General features: G+C 39.0%; 3 protein-coding genes across 3 annotated transcripts; 2 read left to right on the top strand and 1 right to left on the bottom strand.

Annotated features, from left to right (window-relative positions):
• The first annotated feature begins 223 nt into the window (after window positions 1–223).
• Window positions 224–11496, top strand: LOC141604114 (ABC transporter C family member 5). The gene is made up of 11 exons (XM_074422947.1): window positions 224–3170; window positions 3280–3600; window positions 3751–3837; window positions 5600–6289; window positions 6432–6596; window positions 7059–7353; window positions 7571–7785; window positions 8185–8490; window positions 9504–9567; window positions 9667–9906; window positions 11013–11496. The coding sequence occupies exons 1-11, from the start codon at window positions 1074–1076 to the stop codon at window positions 11123–11125; spliced, it is 4593 nt and encodes a 1530-aa protein (XP_074279048.1). The 5' UTR covers window positions 224–1073; the 3' UTR covers window positions 11126–11496.
• A 1019-nt stretch (window positions 11497–12515) lies between these two features.
• On the top strand, window positions 12516–15257 carry LOC141604098 (subtilisin-like protease SBT1.2). The gene has a single exon (XM_074422946.1). The coding sequence runs from the start codon at window positions 12732–12734 to the stop codon at window positions 15051–15053; it is 2322 nt and encodes a 773-aa protein (XP_074279047.1). The 5' UTR covers window positions 12516–12731; the 3' UTR covers window positions 15054–15257.
• A 641-nt stretch (window positions 15258–15898) lies between these two features.
• Window positions 15899–18406, bottom strand: LOC141604082 (photosystem II reaction center Psb28 protein). Its single transcript, XM_074422945.1, has 2 exons — window positions 18180–18406; window positions 15899–16561 (listed from the first exon to the last, which is right to left on the bottom strand). Exons 1-2 carry the CDS (start codon window positions 18247–18249, stop codon window positions 16086–16088), a joined length of 546 nt encoding a protein of 181 aa, XP_074279046.1. The 5' UTR covers window positions 18250–18406; the 3' UTR covers window positions 15899–16085.
• Between the last annotated feature and the right edge of the window lie 484 nt (window positions 18407–18890).

Raw genomic sequence — 18890 nt, 5'->3', positions numbered from 1 at the left:
CTATCAATGAGATGTTGACACCTATTGGATCACTAAAGAAAGAGGTCAAGGTGAGCAAAGAAGTCACAAATTGACATCTTCTTGCCTTGACTAACCCTTGGGTCATGCTAACTTATTGCCTTAATTATGATTAAGGTGACGTTGAACGGTGACCTTGCTTAGGCATAGTCGGCACGCTAGAAAAACGGTTTGTATTTAATAAATTTCCAAAAGCAAAGTGGGTCTACTACTAGATTAGTAGATCACACTGAAATGACATAAATCTCCTAGTATAAAATAAGGTTAAAGATGACACCAAAAAAAAAGACCAAATGCAGAGAAGAGTCTGAAACCCAGAAAACACCAAAAACCTGTGTATATTGTGTGTCTCTTCTGTCATGCCAAGATCGATCAAAACACGGCACACAATACATACACACAACGGCGGTGATACCAAAGACACTACCAATTTTAATTTTAATTTTAATTCTACAATACAAACCTTAATTTTTTGACAAATTTTGGTGAAATAACACAACAAAAAGATCTCTCTTTCTATTTTTCTCTCTTTTTAGCAGCTAATTAAACACAGAAAAAGACACAACTTTGATTCTATTTTTTAAATTTTTGTGGGGTTAAACATTGATTGAAGATAAACCCAGGTCAGATTTTTGGCATTTCTTTCATGGGTATTTTCTAGATTTTCAAAATTTTCATTTAAAAATAAAATTCTAGGTTCAAATTGTGACAAAATATGAGGTTGGTTTTATATGATATGGAGTGATTTTAGCTTCTGAGGGAGATGTTTACTATGTGATGATAACATAACAACAATTTTGTTGTTGTTTTGTTTTCATGTGCAATGTGTTACTTTTACACTTTGCTTTGGGTTTCTAATTTTGTATGAGCTGTCTCCTTTTCTCTGACTTTAGTTCTGTCCAGAATCCAGATGGTGTATATCCCTTCAAATATTAAGCTGGTCATTTTGATCCCTATTAGTATTCCTTCTTCATTTTGATCTTGTTTTCGGGTTTATCGAATTCGGGTATAATCACAGTTTGATCACTTAAAAAGAACCTACTGTTGTCTTGGTGATGATGATGTTGTTTTCAGGAGAAATTGGTGTGTCTTTGATGGTAAGAAACAGTTTATCAAGGAAGTATCTTGGTATGTCTGTTTTGGAGTTAATGTCAATATGCATTAACATGACCATGCTCCTTGTATTTCTGTTTATTATCTCAGCGAGACGATTTGTCACTTGTATTGGTCGTGCTCGTTCCCGTTTGATTAAGAACGATTCCAATCCAAATTCATTGCCTATTCATAGTGGAATTGAGTTTGAGATTAGTGAGATTGTAGTGGGTGTTGGGTATAAAGTGACTGTTTTGAGTTGCTTTTATGTGCTGTTAGTTCAGGTAGTTTTGTTAGGGTTTGATGGTGTAGAAGTGATTAAGGAGGTAACTAATGGGAATGTCGAAAAATGGAGTCTTTTGTGTTGGCCTGTTACTCAAGCTTTAGCTTGGTTTGTGATGTGTCTTATGGCACTTCATTGTAAATATAGGAGCTTAGAAAGACTTCCACTGTTGTTGAGAGTATGGTGGTTTGCGTCTTTTGTCGTTTGTTTATGTACTACGTACTCTGACGGGAGAGCTTTGTGGATGGAAGGATCAAACCACTTGAACTCTCACGTTGTGGCAAATTTTGTCGCAACCCCAGCTCTTGGATTTCTCTGCTTTGTCGCTTTTAGGGGTTGTAGTGGGTTACAAGTACTTAGGAACTCTGATCTTCAAGAGCCTTTGCTCATTGAAGAAGAAGCTGGGTGTCTAAGGGTTACTCCTTATAGTGATGCCGGTCTTATAAACCTGGCAACACTTTCTTGGTTGAACCCACTTCTTGCACTAGGTGCTAAGAGGCCGCTTGAGCTGAAGGACATCCCTCTTCTCGCACCTAGAGATCGCTCTAAGACTAACTACAAGATTTTGAACTCGAACTGGGAGAAAATGAAGTCTGAAAATCCGAGAAAGAAACCTTCGTTAGGTTGGGCAATTCTCAAGTCCTTTTGGAGAGAGGCAGCTTGTAATGCTATCTTTGCTGGTGTGACTACGCTAGTTTCATATGTTGGTCCATACATGATCAGCGATTTTGTTGATTATTTGGGAGGGATTGAGGCTTTTCCCCATGAGGGCTATATTCTTGCTGGGACTTTTTTCTCAGCGAAGTTAGTGGAGACATTAGCAACAAGGCAATGGTATGTGGGGGTTGACATTTTGGGTATGCATGTAAGGTCAGCTCTGACAGCAATGGTCTATAGGAAGGGGCTAAAGCTGTCCACCTCCGCTCGTCAAAGTCATACCAGCGGAGAGATTGTGAACTACATGGCGGTGGATGTTCAGAGAGTGGGAGACTACGCCTGGTATCTTCATGATATATGGATGCTACCTCTTCAAATTATCCTTGCTTTGGGAATTTTGTACAAGAATGTCGGCATTGCATCTTTGGCAACTTTAGTTGCCACTATTGTGTCAATAATTGTGACTGTACCAATAGCGAAAGTGCAAGAAGAATATCAAGACAAGCTAATGGCGGCAAAGGACGAAAGGATGAGAAAGACTTCTGAGTCCTTAAAAAACATGAGGATTTTGAAGTTGCATGCATGGGAAGATAGGTATAGAAAACAGCTACAAGAGATGAGAGATGTCGAATTTAAATGGCTGCGAAAAGCGCTCTATTCGCAAGCTTTCATCACATTTTTCTTCTGGGGCTCTCCCATCTTTGTAGCGGTAGTCACTTTTGCAACATGCATATTATTGGGTGGTGAGCTCACTGCAGGAAGTGTTCTTTCGGCTCTTGCCACTTTCAGGATTCTACAAGAGCCGCTTCGAAATTTTCCGGATTTGGTTTCAATGATGGCGCAAACAAAGGTCTCTTTAGACCGTCTCTCTACATTTCTTCTGGATGAAGAGATTCAGGGGGATGCCACCATTGTCCTTCCTAAGGACTTTACTGAAACTGCCATTGACATTAACAATGGAGCGTTCTGCTGGGACCTTTCTTCTACAACCCCGACTTTGTCGGGAATTGGAATGAAAGTTGAAAAAGGAATGTTGGTGGCGGTATGTGGAATAGTTGGTGCCGGAAAATCAAGCTTTCTCTCTTGCATTCTTGGGGAGATTCCGAAAATCTCTGGTGAAGTGAGTTACTTTGCTGCAAAATTCATTGGTATCACACTTGTTGAATCCTTCAAGGTTTTCTTCCTGCAGATTTTTACCGCTGTCTGACTGCTTTCATTTTGATTTCCAGGTTAAAATATGTGGTTCAGCAGCCTATGTCTCTCAGTCTGCATGGATACAATCTGGAACCATTGAAGAAAATATCCTTTTTGGAAGTCCAATGGATAAAGCAAAATATAAGAGTGTTATTCATTCTTGCGCCTTGAAAAAGGATCTGCAGAATCTTTCACACGGAGATCAAACCATCATTGGGGATAGAGGCATAAACCTTAGTGGTGGCCAGAAACAAAGGGTGCAGCTTGCCAGGGCTCTATATCAGGATGCCGACATTTATTTACTTGACGACCCATTCAGTGCAGTAGATGCTCAGACAGCATCATTCTTGTATAAGGTAAGGCAAATGTGGAAAATTGTCACCTGTTTGCGATATGAACTTCCAGAAAAATTAAATAATTAAAAGTATGAAACATGTTCAGAAATAAATATAAATTACCATTTTATGCTGATATGAAATTTCTGAAAAGTTCTGATGTTACTGCAGGAATTCATACTGACTGCCCTAGCTTCCAAGACTGTGATATTTGTGACACACCAAGTTGAATTTTTGCCCGCAGCTGATCTTATATTGGTATGGACAATCTCGGGTTTTTTGCTGGCATACAACAGTTAGCCGCATTTTATCACTGTCCAGTTTGATCTAAATTTGGCATAGAAAAAAATGCAGTAACTTGTTCAAACCCACTCCATTAATGTTTCTTCTTTTTTTTTTTTCCTGTTCGGAAAGGAGGTCAATTCAAACTTGCAACCTAGTGTCCATTGGCCCTTAGTCTCGAGTCTCGACCACTAAGCCAAAACCTCCTTAGCTCATTGGTGTGTCTGTATGAGTGTGGCTAGTATATTGGTAGAGCTCCAATGCAATAGTCAACTGGGTGTCATTAGTCAGTGTATTTTATTTATAACCTGCTGCATAACCTTCTCTCATACTAGTTTTGGCAATCAATAAATTTCCTCTCTCTAATTTGTCTCTATTATTTATCATTTCTCCCTCTTCATTTTCAGTTGAGAAAGTTTGTGTGCTATCTCAGACTCCATTAGTATCTGAGTTCTGAAACTCCATTAGTATCTGAGTTCTGAAACTCCATCAGCCTTCCAATTTAGCTGAAAAACAGTGAGCTGCTGCTTATCTGAAATCCCATTATCTTTATGTACTTTAAATGAACTCTATTATTCTGAGTTAGTTGAATATCTCAGCACATGGAAATATGAAATGTCTTAGACTGCTAACAAAATGTGGAAACTTGGACGAGTGCTCCCTGGTTGCTACTAATGCTTGCTGACACCTGTTACTGCGACACGGTGTCATGTACTCCTGTGTCTTGACTCTTGACCATTTATGTAGACACGGGAACGACTTACTGTTTAAAGTATTTGATTTATCACAACTCTTTATATATAAATATTTTATCAACAGTTTTTTATATAGAATTACATTAATATAAATTAGCGATCTAGTTTGCATAAAGGAAAAGAATCAAGAAAGGACCTTCTTAATGCTTCTTTCACTTATTTAGACTTCTTACGCTCCATACAACAAAAATAAAAGAGAGAATTTAATTTTTCTCTTTCTTTCTACTGAGGCCTTGTTTCCCGGTTTCCCCCATGTCGCTTTCCTCTTTGTTTGTCTTCAGAATATTTATTTATTACATTCTTTTTTCCCCTTCCTTTTACTGCTCGTAGTTGACACCTTTGAAGTTCGTTAAGAGGATATTAGTCAAGTGGTCGTGTGGAGTATGATTTTGATTTATCGGAAAATTGTCTTATGTTCTGTCGAATGCAAGTCATGTCAGGCATGCAAGTACGCAACACGATGGCTAAGTGATGTATCAAAGTATTGTAGCTCCTTGTTTTTTTGTCGACTGAATTTTTTTAAAGTTGGTGCACTTCATTATAGGTTAAGGCGTCATTTTTGGCAGCCTAGCTGGAGGGTAACTATGTCCAGAAACTTTCAACTTCTTTACTATTCTGTGTCGAGTTTTTCAGCACAGCTTAAATTGATCCAACCTAAATGGCTCAGTAAACTCTCGATGTTTCTGTATTGTAAAGCGGAAAATTATCAGTGTCCATGCATCTTCAAATTCAATTTTAATCCATCCGGAAACAACTACTCTGTTGATTAAATGTAGAGGCAAGATTGCGCATATCTGACCTCCTTACACGCTGCCTCAGGCGGTAGTCGTTGAGGGACTAGGGAAATGTTATTGTCCATATGGTTTTTAAGAAATTACGTAGGCCAAAAGTTTTTGGAAATTGATGTTTTTGTTTGAATACGTGAACAGGAAACAGAAATGCAATATGTTTCAGTATTCACCATTTACTGTCATCTTCTGCAGGTTCTCCGAGAAGGCCAAATTGTTCAGGCAGGGATATATGATGATCTTTTGCAAGCTGGCACAGATTTTAATGCCCTGGTAGATGCACACCACGAAGCAATTGAAGCAATGGATATATTACATCACCCATCTGAAGAATCAGATGAGGGTTCTACCACACAAAATGATGTCGATGATTGTTGTCATGAAACTACCATTTATACACGTAATGCTACAATGGAAGTACAGGCAAGTTTGTCATCTTCTGATGTAAAAGCTATAAAAGAGAAAAAGAAGGCGAAACGATCTAAGAAAAAACAGCTTGTGCAAGAGGAGGAGAGAGAAAGAGGCAAAGTCAGCATGAAGGTGTATCTGTCCTACATGGCAGCGGCCTACAAAGGATTATTGATTCCACTTATCATCCTATCACAAGCATTGTTTCAACTTTTGCAAATTGCCAGTAGTTGGTGGATGGCCTGGGCTAACCCCCAAACAGTTGGTGACCATCCCAAGACAAGCAATGTGACTCTTATTGTTGTTTACATGGCCCTTGCTTTTGGTAGCTCTTGGTTTGTGTTTGTGAGAGCTCTTTTAGTGGCAACATTTGGATTGGCAGCTGCACAAAAGTTGTTTACAAAGATGCTTACGTGTATTTTTCGAGCTCCTATGTCGTTCTTTGACTCCACTCCAGCTGGACGGATACTCAACCGAGTAAGTTCTCAGCTAGTATTCGTGAGAAGCATTTTCCTTTAGCATATGTCTTGTGGAAACCTATCGTGTACTCTCTTCTGCATTTTGTTATCTTGTATTGATGTTTGTTTCACATATTTTTTGCGACCTCTCATTCTGTCAGGTTTCTGTTGATCAAAGTGTCATAGATCTCGATATTCCTTTCAGACTTGGTGGATTTGCTTCAACGACAATACAGCTTATTGGTATAGTTGGCGTCATGATGACAGTCACATGGCAAGTATTGCTTCTTGTCGTTCCAATGGCGATTGCTTGCTTGTGGTTGCAGGTAATGCGTTTTACCGACCATGTTTACTGAGTAGACCTCTTGGATCATATTAAACCCCATGTTCATACTTCGTAAGCATATCTCAAAGCGGGTATAAGCTGATCTCATATTTATGAAAGTTTTAAAGTGTTGTGATGTGTCTGGTTTTAATAAGTAAGATGAGTAGATGAGAACATTGAAGTTCTAAAATGAAATTTTTCTGAGAAACATTCTTCCAAAATTATAAATGTCAGTCTGGCCAAGATAAATATGGATGAGAATCAAAATATATAGAAAGGGCTTAGGAGGAGAGGGGGTAGGGTAGACCGGTAGAGTTTTTTTTTTTTTTTTTTTATAGCATTTCATAAGTTTGTTTGAGCTGTAGTGAAATCAGATCTTTCAAAAGGAGGTTTACTGTACCTTTCTTTGGTATGCTAATATGATGCAAGAATATAGATGTATTTGACAAGTTCTAAACTACAGAAATACTACATGGCTTCATCAAGAGAACTAGTTCGCATCGTGAGCATCCAGAAATCTCCCATTATCCACCTTTTTGGTGAATCAATTGCTGGGGCTGCCACCATTAGAGGATTTGGGCAAGAAAAACGATTCATGAAGAGGAATCTTTATCTTCTTGATTGTTTTTCACGGCCATTTTTCTGTAGTATTTCTGCTATTGAATGGCTCTGCCTACGCATGGAGCTGCTCTCCACATTTGTCTTTGCCTTCTGCATGGTTATGCTTGTGAGCTTCCCTCAAGGAACTATTGATCCAAGTATGTACTTGCTTTTTCACATTACTGAAGTTATTTTGGTTTTCATGATTAGCAGTACAAATACATCGTGCCTGTCATGAGAAGTAGGATGCTTTGTTCGATGGATTTAATTTTTTTTTTGGCATTTGAACATGTGGATTAGGAGCTTAGGACCCTTGTGATGGCGTATGGCTTAAAGTGCTAACTCTCTTTTTCTTCTTCTCGTCTTTTTTAATAGGTATGGCTGGCCTTGCAGTGACTTATGGCTTAAATTTAAACGCACGTCTATCACGGTGGATACTTAGCTTTTGCAAACTTGAAAACAAAATCATATCCATTGAAAGGATCCATCAGTATTCTGAAATACCAAGTGAAGCTCCACCAGTCATTGAGAACTCTCGCCCGCCTGTTTCATGGCCAGAAACTGGCACTATTGAGCTGATAGATCTAAAGGTCTGCGCTAGTCTTACTAAACAAGCTTTGTTGTTACAACTTTCTCCTTACTGCGTTTATGACCTGCTCTTAGAATTACTCCCTCCATCCCACTTATGTTTACCTTTCACTTTGGTAATCAACTTTGACTGCCATTGTCTCGCAACATAATTGTTAGCTTTTTTATAGAAAGATAATATCAAAAATAGTTGTTTTGCTAAATCAAATAAAACAAATTTATATTCGTATGTATTTGGCGAACTTAATGGTCAAAGTTGACATCAAGTCAAAAGGGGACAATATAAATGGAATGGAGGTAGTACTCTTTATTTCCTTTTCTGGCTGGGTAAATGGCATTGATGGAAACTAAGCCGTGGTTTGTAGAAAGGAGTTCTTCTTTACTGACTCTTGGATTGACAGGTGCGATATAAGGAGAATCTCCCTCTTGTGCTTCATGACTTAACATGCACATTTCCTGGTGGGAAGAAGATTGGCATTGTTGGGCGTACTGGTAGTGGTAAATCAACAATGATTCAGGCACTATTCCGAATGGTTGAACCTGCTGCTGGAAGAATTATAATCGACAACATTGACATAAGCACAATTGGTCTTCATGATCTTCGAAGTCGTTTGAGCATTATACCCCAAGATCCTTCCTTATTTGAGGGAACCATCAGAAGCAATCTTGATCCTCTGGAAGAACACAGGGATCAGGAAATTTGGCAGGTAATCTTTTTTTTGCTGGAATAACAAGTTTCATCTTCTAGCTAGCTTCTGCTTTAGATAATATGTAACTTGCTTGAACAACAGCAGCCGCAACATTACCCTAGTTCTGCAAAGGGTTCTGTCCATGGCAATGTTAGCGAGGTCTTATTACCTAGCCTTATCCACCTGAGTTGTTCTCTCTTAAGACGAGCATATCTGTCTTACGCTTAAATAGGATCAAATTGTATCCCATTTAGCCGTAGGCATTTTGCTTTTGTCTCATCATCTATTTGACACGTTTTAATTATAAGACGGATATGTGTCTGTTTTAACTGAGAATTTGTGTATTCACCTAGTCTTACTACATCAATTGATAGCCATTTCACAACATAGGAAGTAAAGACAATTGATATCGAATCTTTTGGCTCCTTTGGAAATGGAAAAGTTGGAGATTTGTTTTATAACTCTAAATATACCTCACGTTGTTATTCAAAATAAAAGCTCATATATACTTCTATTTAAATCAATAACAAATAGTACGATGTAGCTATGTTACTTTGACACTTCATTTTTGGAATTGTTCATGTCCAACACGACACAACACTTAAGAATATGAGTATAGAGTCTGTACCAGACCCTTGCCACTTTGTCACTTCTCCTGCATGAGATAAAAGGGAGCCCCACATGCCACATGACAAATTAAACAATGTATGAAGCACTGAGTGTGATAATGATTTTAAGACGTCAGATTCCCAACCCATGTCCGAAACATTGCCTAGTAGCTAACTCTATATATTGAATTGTGGTTTTTGTGCATGAATCATGAAGTTTTTTGTTTTTTCCTTGCATTATTAACTTCGAAGCTCCCCCATACCCAAAGTAAAAAGATAATTGGGTTTTTGATTAATATGGTCTGGCTGTCTGAGACTTCTTGCTCAAATGAGCATGAACTGAGATAAGCGTAAAAGGCTAAAACAGTGCCCGTATATGCATAAATGTAGCATAAGTATTAACTTCCGCTTAACTTTATGTAGGCACTTGATAAGTCGCAGCTCGGAGCTATTATTCGTTTAAGGGGTGAAGGGCTGGACTCCCCAGGTGCGTGCTTGGGTTTTCTTTCTATTTGATAATGATCTTCAATGGGTAATAGCACTTATTTTATCCGAGTACTAAGTGAACTTTGCTTTCGACCTATAGTACTTGAAAATGGAGAAAATTGGAGCGTGGGACAACGACAACTTGTTTCTTTGGGCCGAGCTTTACTTAAGCAAGCAAGAATACTTGTTCTTGACGAAGCAACTGCATCAGTCGACACTGCAACAGATAATCTTATTCAAAAGATTATAAGGGATGAATTTAGGGAGTGCACCGTTGTGACCATAGCACATCGAATACCAACAGTCATGGACAGTGATTTTGTTTTGGTCCTCAGTGATGGTGAGTCTTGCTATCTCTCCTGCTAAATGTGCAATTGCAAATACCTTTCAAGTCATTAGATTCTTTTATTCCTACTAATTTAGGGGTTTGCAATAGCTCTGACTGAAAAGTTTTTACCTTTGTCTGTAATAAAGAAATAGCATAGGCTTTCTTTAATACCCAAAGCATATAATCTCGCTGTCTCCTCTTATAAGGAAATGAGTTTAGTACCCACATCTAAATGGTAGTTACTCCGTATAATATTATTGTAGATCTGCATATATGGGTGTATTCTAGGCTTCTAGCTACTTATTGTCTTACATTCTTCTTAGAGATTGTTTGGATTGGGTGTTTCGGAGGAGAAGGGGAAGGGGAAGGGAGGGATACAAAATCATTATTTGGTTAGCATTTGAAGTAAGAGGGAAACGGATGGGGGAGGGAAATAGAGGGTCATTTTCCCTCCTCGAAGCCTAATCAAAATCCCTGCTACATAAAGAGCTTTGGAGGGGATACTCATTTCCTCTGCTTCGCTTCCCTCCCTTTCCCTCCCGTGAATCCCCTTTTCCCTCCCTTTCCCGACACTGTTGCTATCCAAACACACCCTTGGTAAGTAGATAAGGGTAAAACTTTCAGGTACCTGTGTCATTCAGGTGTGAGCCGGGTTACGTTCTTTACGGTTATTGCTGATTCTAATTTAAAATTAGTCTCATCAGGTCAATTTAGGTCACATTTAAGATGAGGTCAATTTTCATATTTGTCATGCAGAGTTCCCCATCGTGTTTTTTTGGTCAGTAAGTTCGGTTCAGCTATGAGTGGGTCAGATTGGGTTAATTTGGATTTTGAGTCATTTAAGCTTTATCTGTTTGGGGTTTTGTTTAGCTATTGATCTGGTCTATTTTTGCCACGACTAGGTACGAATATGGTATTCCATTTGACTGCTTAACTTTTCAGTATGAACTATGAAGTAATAACATTTGGAAATAAGGATTTGATGTTGTAAATATGTTTTAAACATCCACCCTTATATATAGAATGATGATATCCGAGAACAATCCTGATGAAATCTTGGGAGTGTTTGTATATGTACTAAACTAGATGCTCAAAGTGTTGACATGGGATGTTTGCAGGGCGGGTGGCAGAGTTTGATAGTCCTTTGCGGTTGATGGAAAACAAGTCATCAATGTTCACAATGTTAGTTGGAGAATATACGTCAAGGTCAAGTTGTGTACCAGAGAGATAGTTCTCAGAGGATGGTACAAACAAACTTCGTTCCAATATGGAATCCGATCCATTCCATTCTGCGCCATGCCTGAAAGAAACTGAAGCAGCTGCTCTCGGCCAATGAACAAGTACACTCCACACTCACCCACGTAACACTTTGGTGTCCTTTGAACGTTTATGGGAATTGACCAGGGTTTTCTGCTTAAATTTGATGGAAGATGTTGATCCGAGATCAATAAGAGACGGCCCTTTGGTTGGGGTATCCGACTTATTTCCGACCTTGATCCATGAGACCTGTAGTAGAAATGTGTAGAAAGGCCTCTAGATAGAGATACCCTATGTCATTCAAACATCCTGTAAAAAAATGCTGACTAATCATGATTTTGTTAATTTCTCTTGTTATTTTATTTATCATTCAGTTTTCGTTCAGGTTTATACCCATATATTTAATGTACATTTTTCTTTTTTAGACGGATATATCGGTCTTAAATAATAGTAAAACGGGTCAAACAGGTGGATGAAACAAAACACAGAATGTCTAGGAAAGGACAAGCTCTTGTCGAATCCACCTATATGGACTAATGGAGTAGTTTTTGACCGTTTCACACTTGAAATAGATATAGTCGTCTTACGGAAAGCCATCCTATAGGGGCGATAGCAATGAACAAACATAAAGTTGAGCTAGCCAACTAAAGCTAACTCTCAAGCCTAAAAGGAGGTTGAAATGAGGGAGCTTAGCTGAGATAGGGACACGAGCCGCACGTGCAGTGAGGAGCCATGCAGAAGTGCAGAAGCCTTCATAGAGCGTCTGAATTTAAAGCACCAAAAAATTTAAGAACGGTTCACCATAGACAAGAGTACACTAGTACGTACTTGCGTTGTCTCATTCATTGTCACCAGGAATTTTCATCTCAATTTCAATCCTTATTCTTCAAATCTCAAATTTATTATAATTCCAGACCACCTATAATACTCTGTGGACCTACAATACTCTTTTTTATTAAGAATATCATTTTCACCACATTTAATTTGTAGGGATCGTACTCTTGAATCTCGATATTTAAATTAAACTTCTAAAAAGTACTCAATTTAAAAAGTGTAGTGGTATTAATATTTCCCTATAAGAACTTAGCGTCACCTAACGACATCACCCCGCTTTTCGTGTTCACTAGAATTCTTAATTTAGAAATTCTAGAGTACACCTAGTGTATATCACGTCAGTGTACACCCTACTTTTCCTATCCAACGGAATATTAAAATTCACTACAAGAATTAAGGCTTTTTATTAGATGGGGTACGATAATCTTGTACATCTGATGTATGTTAGAATTTTTCTGCTTAGTATATAATTATTGTCAAATGGTGTTAATTAATAAAATAATTAATGAGAAATTGTTGTGCATGCATGAATTAAAGGAAGCCATAATATCTCGTGAAATACTCAAAATTCTCAGGTTATCAGCTCCTCCAAAGATCCTCGTGAGGAAGAGCTCTTCTTATTTCACGGGTTTCACATTCTTTTCTGAGCAACAACACTCATTTTTTGAATTCTCAGCATTCCCCTTCTTATACCCCCAACGATTTCACCATGAACCTACAACCATAACCTTAACTTGAACTTGAAAATGGCATCGACATTTTTGAATTCCCGAACAATCCTTTTTTTCGCAACTATTCTTTTCTCTTCGGGTTTTCTTGATGCGCAATCATCCTTACAAACGTACATTATCCAATTAAACCCACACGACAAAACTATCTCATCATTCCCGTCAAAACTTCATTGGCACCGCTCTTTCCTTGACCGAACTTTGTCGTCCGACCAAGATGAAGTTTCATCTCGCCTTCTTTACTCATATAATTCAGCTTTGGAAGGGTTTGCAGCTGTTCTGACAGAGTCTGAGGTCGACTCTCTCAGGAGTTTGCATGATGTTATAGCTATTAGACCTGATAGAAGGCTTGAGGTGCATACTACTTACTCCTACAAGTTCCTAGGACTTGATGCTCCTAAAGTAGGGGCATGGTCTAGGACCGCCTTTGGAAGGGGTGCGATCATTGGTGTTCTTGACACTGGGGTTTGGCCGGAGAGCCCGAGTTTCAGTGATGGTGGCATGCCTCCACCTCCCGAAAAATGGAGAGGTGTCTGTCAAGAAGGGCAGAACTTCAACTCTTCAAGTTGCAATAAAAAACTCATTGGGGCTAGGTTTTTTATAAAGGGTCATCATGTGGCTAACTCAATATCACTAGAGACTAACCCCGAGTACGTGTCTGCTCGCGACTCATCAGGGCATGGGACCCATACTTCGTCGACAGCCGGTGGATCACCTGTCCCGATGGCGAGTGTGCTTGGTAACGGGGCTGGAGAGGCCCGAGGGATGGCCCCCGGAGCCCACATTGCCATCTATAAGGTTTGCTGGTTTAATGGATGTTACAGCTCTGACATCCTAGCGGCAATGGATGTCGCAATAAGAGACGGTGTAGATGTCCTCTCGCTGTCCTTGGGCGGCTTTCCTGTTCCATTTTATGACGACACTGTCGCTATTGGTAGCTTTCATGCTGCCAAGAACGGCATCTCTGTCATCTGTGCAGCTGGAAACAACGGCCCTTTTAGGAATACAGTAGCAAACGAGGCTCCATGGATCACCACAGTAGGAGCAAGCACCCTTGATAGAAGATTTCCGGCTTTTGTCAGACTCGGAACTGGAAAATATCTCTATGGAGAGTCTATGTTCCCAGGAACACACCTTCCAGAGGCAAATAGAGAGCTAGAGGTAGTCTATATAGCCGGAGGTGACCAAGGTAGCCAATTTTGTCTAGAAGGTTCTCTTTCTCAGACACAGGTTGCCGGGAAAATGGTGGTATGCGATCGAGGAGTGAACGGAAGGGCAGAGAAAGGGGAGGTTGTGAAGAGAGCAGGAGGAGCTGCAATGATATTAGCAAATACTGACATAAATCTTGAAGAAGATTCAGTCGATGCTCATGTCTTGCCAGCTTCCCTTCTTGGATTTTCAGAGGCGGAACAACTAAAGAGCTACATTAACTCTACAAGTAGACCAACTGCAAAACTTCACTTTGCAGGGACCACCATACAAAGATCCCGAGCACCAGGTGTAGCACAATTCTCATCTCGAGGACCGAGCTTAAACAACCCTGCCATTCTCAAACCTGATGTGATTGCTCCAGGTGTCAATATCATCGCAGCCTGGCCTCAGAACTTGGGTCCCACAGGCCTTCCAGAAGATTCTAGAAGAGTAAACTTTACTGTCATGTCGGGAACTTCCATGGCATGTCCTCATGTGAGCGGCATTGCTGCACTTATTCACTCTGCTCACCCAGAATGGTCACCGGCTATGGTTAAGTCTGCACTTATCACTACAGCAGACGTGACCGACAATTATGGAAAGAAGATCATGGATGGGAAAGTTCCGGCAGATTATTTTGCCATGGGTTCAGGGCACATAAATCCCGGAAAAGCAGTTGATCCCGGGTTAGTATATGATATTCTACCAGAAGACTACATCACACATCTCTGCTCTCTTCGATATTCAAGATCCGACATTTTTACAATTACCCACAGAAACATTAGCTGCAATGACTTACTACACAAGAGTTTTAGTCTCAATTACCCTTCCATTTCTGCCATTTTCAGAGGCACGGAGACTGTGAAGGTCATTAATAGGCAGTTAACTAATGTGGGCAGGCCGAACTCCATCTACTCAGTGGAAGTCAAGGCACCTAAAGGAGTCAAAATTGTGGTTAAACCAAAGAGGTTGGTCTTTCAAAGTATTAAGCAAACCTTGGACTATAGAGTCTACATTATAGCCAAGAAACAAGAGGTCGCTAAGCCAGTCGGGTTCGTTCAAGGAGAGTTGGTTTGGGTGCACTCTCATCGGAACCTTTACAGGGTTAGAAGCCCAATTACCGTGTCCTGGGTAAACAAGAAGTCTTAACTAAAAACTACATTCCAGCGCATCAACCAGCAGAGACGGAAGCATCACTTCAGAAAACTTAAATTTCAAAAACCAAAGTTAAAACCAATTTTTCGGAGAGAAGAACTAGATTCTCTCTGAAGTAGGGTTTCTTCAGAAAGATTTCTAATAGATTCTACATGTTATTCCTTTGTAGTACAATGTTACCTTCAATTTGGCACTTCATTTATGAACTATACTAGTTACCAACAAGTGATGGTCTTATTCTCCTGCAGGCAATCATATCCTGACCCACCTTAACAACCTTATAGTAATAATAAATGAGTTGCCAAAATAGCATTACCCCGTACATCAAGGCTCCTGCCTAAGGCGATGTAAGAGGGGTCGGATGTCACATCATGACCCCTTCTTTTGAAAACACCACGGATATGTTTCCAAATGACCGATGATGAAAATTACTTTTTAAATGTAAAAAAAGAGTACGTGTAAAAGCACGATTATATCCCTTCAGTATCTTCTTAAGAACAAAAGACAGAGAAACAACCAAAATATGGAAAGTCATCAGAGAATGTAACAAGCAATGAATGTTTGTGATGATTTAAACAGGCTCTATACATAATCTATTCATTGGGCTTATGTGTATTGCCAAAAAGACTCAGACTCTGAACTTCTAGGAACAGATAGGTGTTCTGCACATGTCAAAGCACACACTCGTAGTGGACCATGCCTAAAATGGTATAACACAGGGATACTAGACTATGTCATATGATAAATCCGATAATAATAAAGAGCAGACAGCTTTGAGAGACATTTTGTTTTCATCCATATTACAAAATTCAAAGAATATAGTAAAATCTTAAGCTCCGTTGGCAATGAAAATCGTAATGAAATTACTGTTCAGAAAATATTCAATGGACAAGAAAGTGTACAACCCTAAATGAACTCAGCAATGATTTTGAGCTATACTCAAACATAATCTCATGGAGTATATAATAGACGGCAAATGACAGAAGTAAAATCAGGTGTAATAAGATAGAGAGAATGTACACAGCTTCAACTTTTGATGAACTGTAGACCATTTGCATTGGAATATCGTTCCATGAATCTCATGAATCTGTCCCATTCACGGGGACTTCGCATGACGTACTTTGCTTCAACTCCAGCTGGCTTTCCATTGACAAACCTCGCATTCACATTGGTTGACTGAAGAGTACCCTCCTCATCTATCATGTACAACCCAGTTATATCACCCACCACACTTGATGAATCAAACACAGAAGGCTGATCGAACCTGAATGTAGCAGTGCCATTTGACCCATCCCTTGATTTGGTTAATCTAACATCAGGTATCGTAAGTTCGTCGACACCTTGGATGAACTGAATTGTTGGCTTAACCATCATTACAACCGGTCTAATTGGCCTAGAAGATGATCTTTGTGAAGTCAACCTGAGGGAATGCATGCTTAATTGGAGCCCATTGAGAGAGGAATGTGCGCGAGTGGGAGTCGCCAAAGAGAATATACAGATGCCTACACCACAAGATCAAATAACAGATTAGTATCCTTTTGTATGATGAGCCAACAATTGTACATGTACATGATTCCCTTAATCTACAACCACTGTAGACTCTCCAAAGAATTTCAGAGTTCATAATAACAACAGGAACACTTCACGGATTCTTCACCCTTTCACTGAAAATTCAGTACACCAGTCCAGCATTTCCAGAATTATATTTACCAACTCTATGCAATTAAGTAACCAGCTACACTACATTTTTTGTTTGGCAGCGGCAAAGAAAGTGTCCTGTAACTACAGAAACTGTCCTATAAGAGTACATTATAAAACATAAAAATACAATTTCCTAGTATTAGTATGCCTTAATACCTACATTACTAATTCTCATACTCAGTATTAGCTTGCTTTCTGCTTTCGGAATCCGCTTTTCACTTCCTTTATTTTTTTTACATCCCTTTAAACGACAGCTTGACCTCTGGTCTCCGTTGCCCCACCAAGCTTGGAAACCTTGCCAACCGTCACTCCTTGTAAGTACTCACTACTAAATACTCCGTAGTAAATACCTCTACAGCCTTACTACATTCACATGACCTTCATCACAATGTTTCTTGTTTTCGTTGCTAGATTTACCCCACGAGTCGCGGGGTTATATCCAAGGGTTAAACCAACAGAGGATGGGGGTCAGTTATTTCTTATTATATGCTAATACTGGAGTATCACTTTATGCATTGTCTGCTGTTGTTTATGTCTAATTGTCTATCATGCATTCATGCTCATTCTCCATAATCATATACTCCGTATTTTCTTCCATTGAATTATATGCTTGACCGATTGCGCCTTATTACGAGAAAAACGACCTGAAAAGGATATTTTAGGCTTCGGTCACTCTCATGATCACTCAGTTACTCTTACAAAGGTGTTTAAAGCAATATAGGGTGAAACTGCTACCCAATAGATTCATTTACAATCCTTCTCAATTTTCGAACAAATTTCATCCAAAATGCGGTTTTGCATGCCAGATATACATTTATAGTCACACAATATGCTTCAATGCCAGATACTCCCTGCATCCTTTACCTTTTCCATTTTTGGGTGTCTTAGTCAATTGTTTAGCTTTCAATTTTGGGAATGCTTTTGATGGGCAATTTGATCCTCCACAGTCCACACCCAATTTGGTCTACTTGTCATCCAATAATTGGCTCCCTCCTCTTTCATTGGTTTTTGTGCCAAAATAAAATGTAAACAAATGAGCGGGACTGAGGGAGTATACATTTACAAGTAACAACAGGAACATTTCATCCTTGGACTGAAAATTCAGTACACCAGTCAGCTGTTCCAGAAATATATTTACCAAGTCTATACAGTTTAAGTAAGCAGCTACACTGAATTTCTTGTGTATTAGTGTTAATAGTGTACATTATAAAACATAAAATTTACAATTTCCTAGTATTAGTGTAAAACTTCAACTCCCTCCATCTCAATCATTTGTTTACCTTTGAATAAAATGTCCCTCATAAATAACCGAGACGGAAAGAGAATAATAAAAAGAAGATAAGGTGTTTTTCCATAACAATATGAATGCATTATGCATGTATGCCAAACAGATAATAAAAAAAAGGGGGGGAAGAATACCTGGGCGTGAAGAAGAGAGAGGAGGGAGACAATAGGAAAGAGGAGATGGCTGAAGAGCTGCTGAAGCCATGCTTGTAATTATTACCTGGGTGTACTCAAGTTGAAGGTGGAGAAAGAGTGAAGTGAGCAAGAAATGAGCATTTTAAATTGTGGTCATCCTCATAGATGTGTGCTCAAATTTCAGCCATTCACTTCACCCCCAAACTAAATCCTTCAGGAATTACATCACTTAAACTCTGTCTTTTACTTGGGCAATTTTGTCACTTTGCCTTGACTCCAACATTTTCCTTTATCCATAAGAATTTTTATTAAAAAAAACGAAAAATTCACGGTACTTTCGAACTTTGTCATTTTGTACATGGTATCCAACTTTTTAAGTTTGTGTACATCATAGCCTCCATGTTTGATTTTCATATACAACATATCCTTTTTGTCGCTGTAAAAAAGCTCAATTGCGCATAATTCCTAGATCGGAATTCAGAATTGGCTAATTTTTTTCGTTAAATGATTATCTCGTCATAATCTACGATTTTGAGGAAAAAAAAATTGCCGACTGACATTTTATAGGGGTTTTTTAACGAAAATCTCAAATCAAACATATCTTTGATCTTAAATTTCCGAATGCCCATTTCGTTTTATCAATTTATAGATCTCGAAGAGTTAAATCAATTTGAACAAAAAAAATTAGTCAATTCCGATTTTTAAATCTCA

This window comes from Silene latifolia, chromosome 1 (assembly GCF_048544455.1).
Source record: "Silene latifolia isolate original U9 population chromosome 1, ASM4854445v1, whole genome shotgun sequence".
Classification (NCBI taxonomy): Eukaryota; Viridiplantae; Streptophyta; class Magnoliopsida; order Caryophyllales; family Caryophyllaceae; genus Silene; species Silene latifolia.
The sequence above is the reverse complement of the archived record's forward strand: the minus strand, read 5'-3'. Positions and strand labels throughout refer to the sequence as shown.

Excerpts from the sequence above, each read along its gene's own strand:
- LOC141604114 (XM_074422947.1), top strand. The coding sequence starts at position 1,074 with ATGATGATGTTGTTTTCAGGAGAAATTGGTGTGTCTTTGATGGTAAGA. Across the intron at positions 3,838-5,599 it reads CCGCAGCTGATCTTATATTG|GTTCTCCGAGAAGGCCAAAT; the intron begins GTATGGACAATC and ends CATCTTCTGCAG. Across the intron at positions 9,568-9,666 it reads TGAAGGGCTGGACTCCCCAG|TACTTGAAAATGGAGAAAAT; the intron begins GTGCGTGCTTGG and ends TTCGACCTATAG.
- LOC141604098 (XM_074422946.1), top strand. The coding sequence starts at position 12,732 with ATGGCATCGACATTTTTGAATTCCCGAACAATCCTTTTTTTCGCAACT.
- LOC141604082 (XM_074422945.1), bottom strand. The coding sequence starts at position 18,249 with ATGGCTTCAGCAGCTCTTCAGCCATCTCCTCTTTCCTATTGTCTCCCT. Across the intron at positions 16,562-18,179 it reads TCTCTCTTCTTCACGCCCAG|GCATCTGTATATTCTCTTTG; the intron begins GTATTCTTCCCC and ends CTTGTGGTGTAG.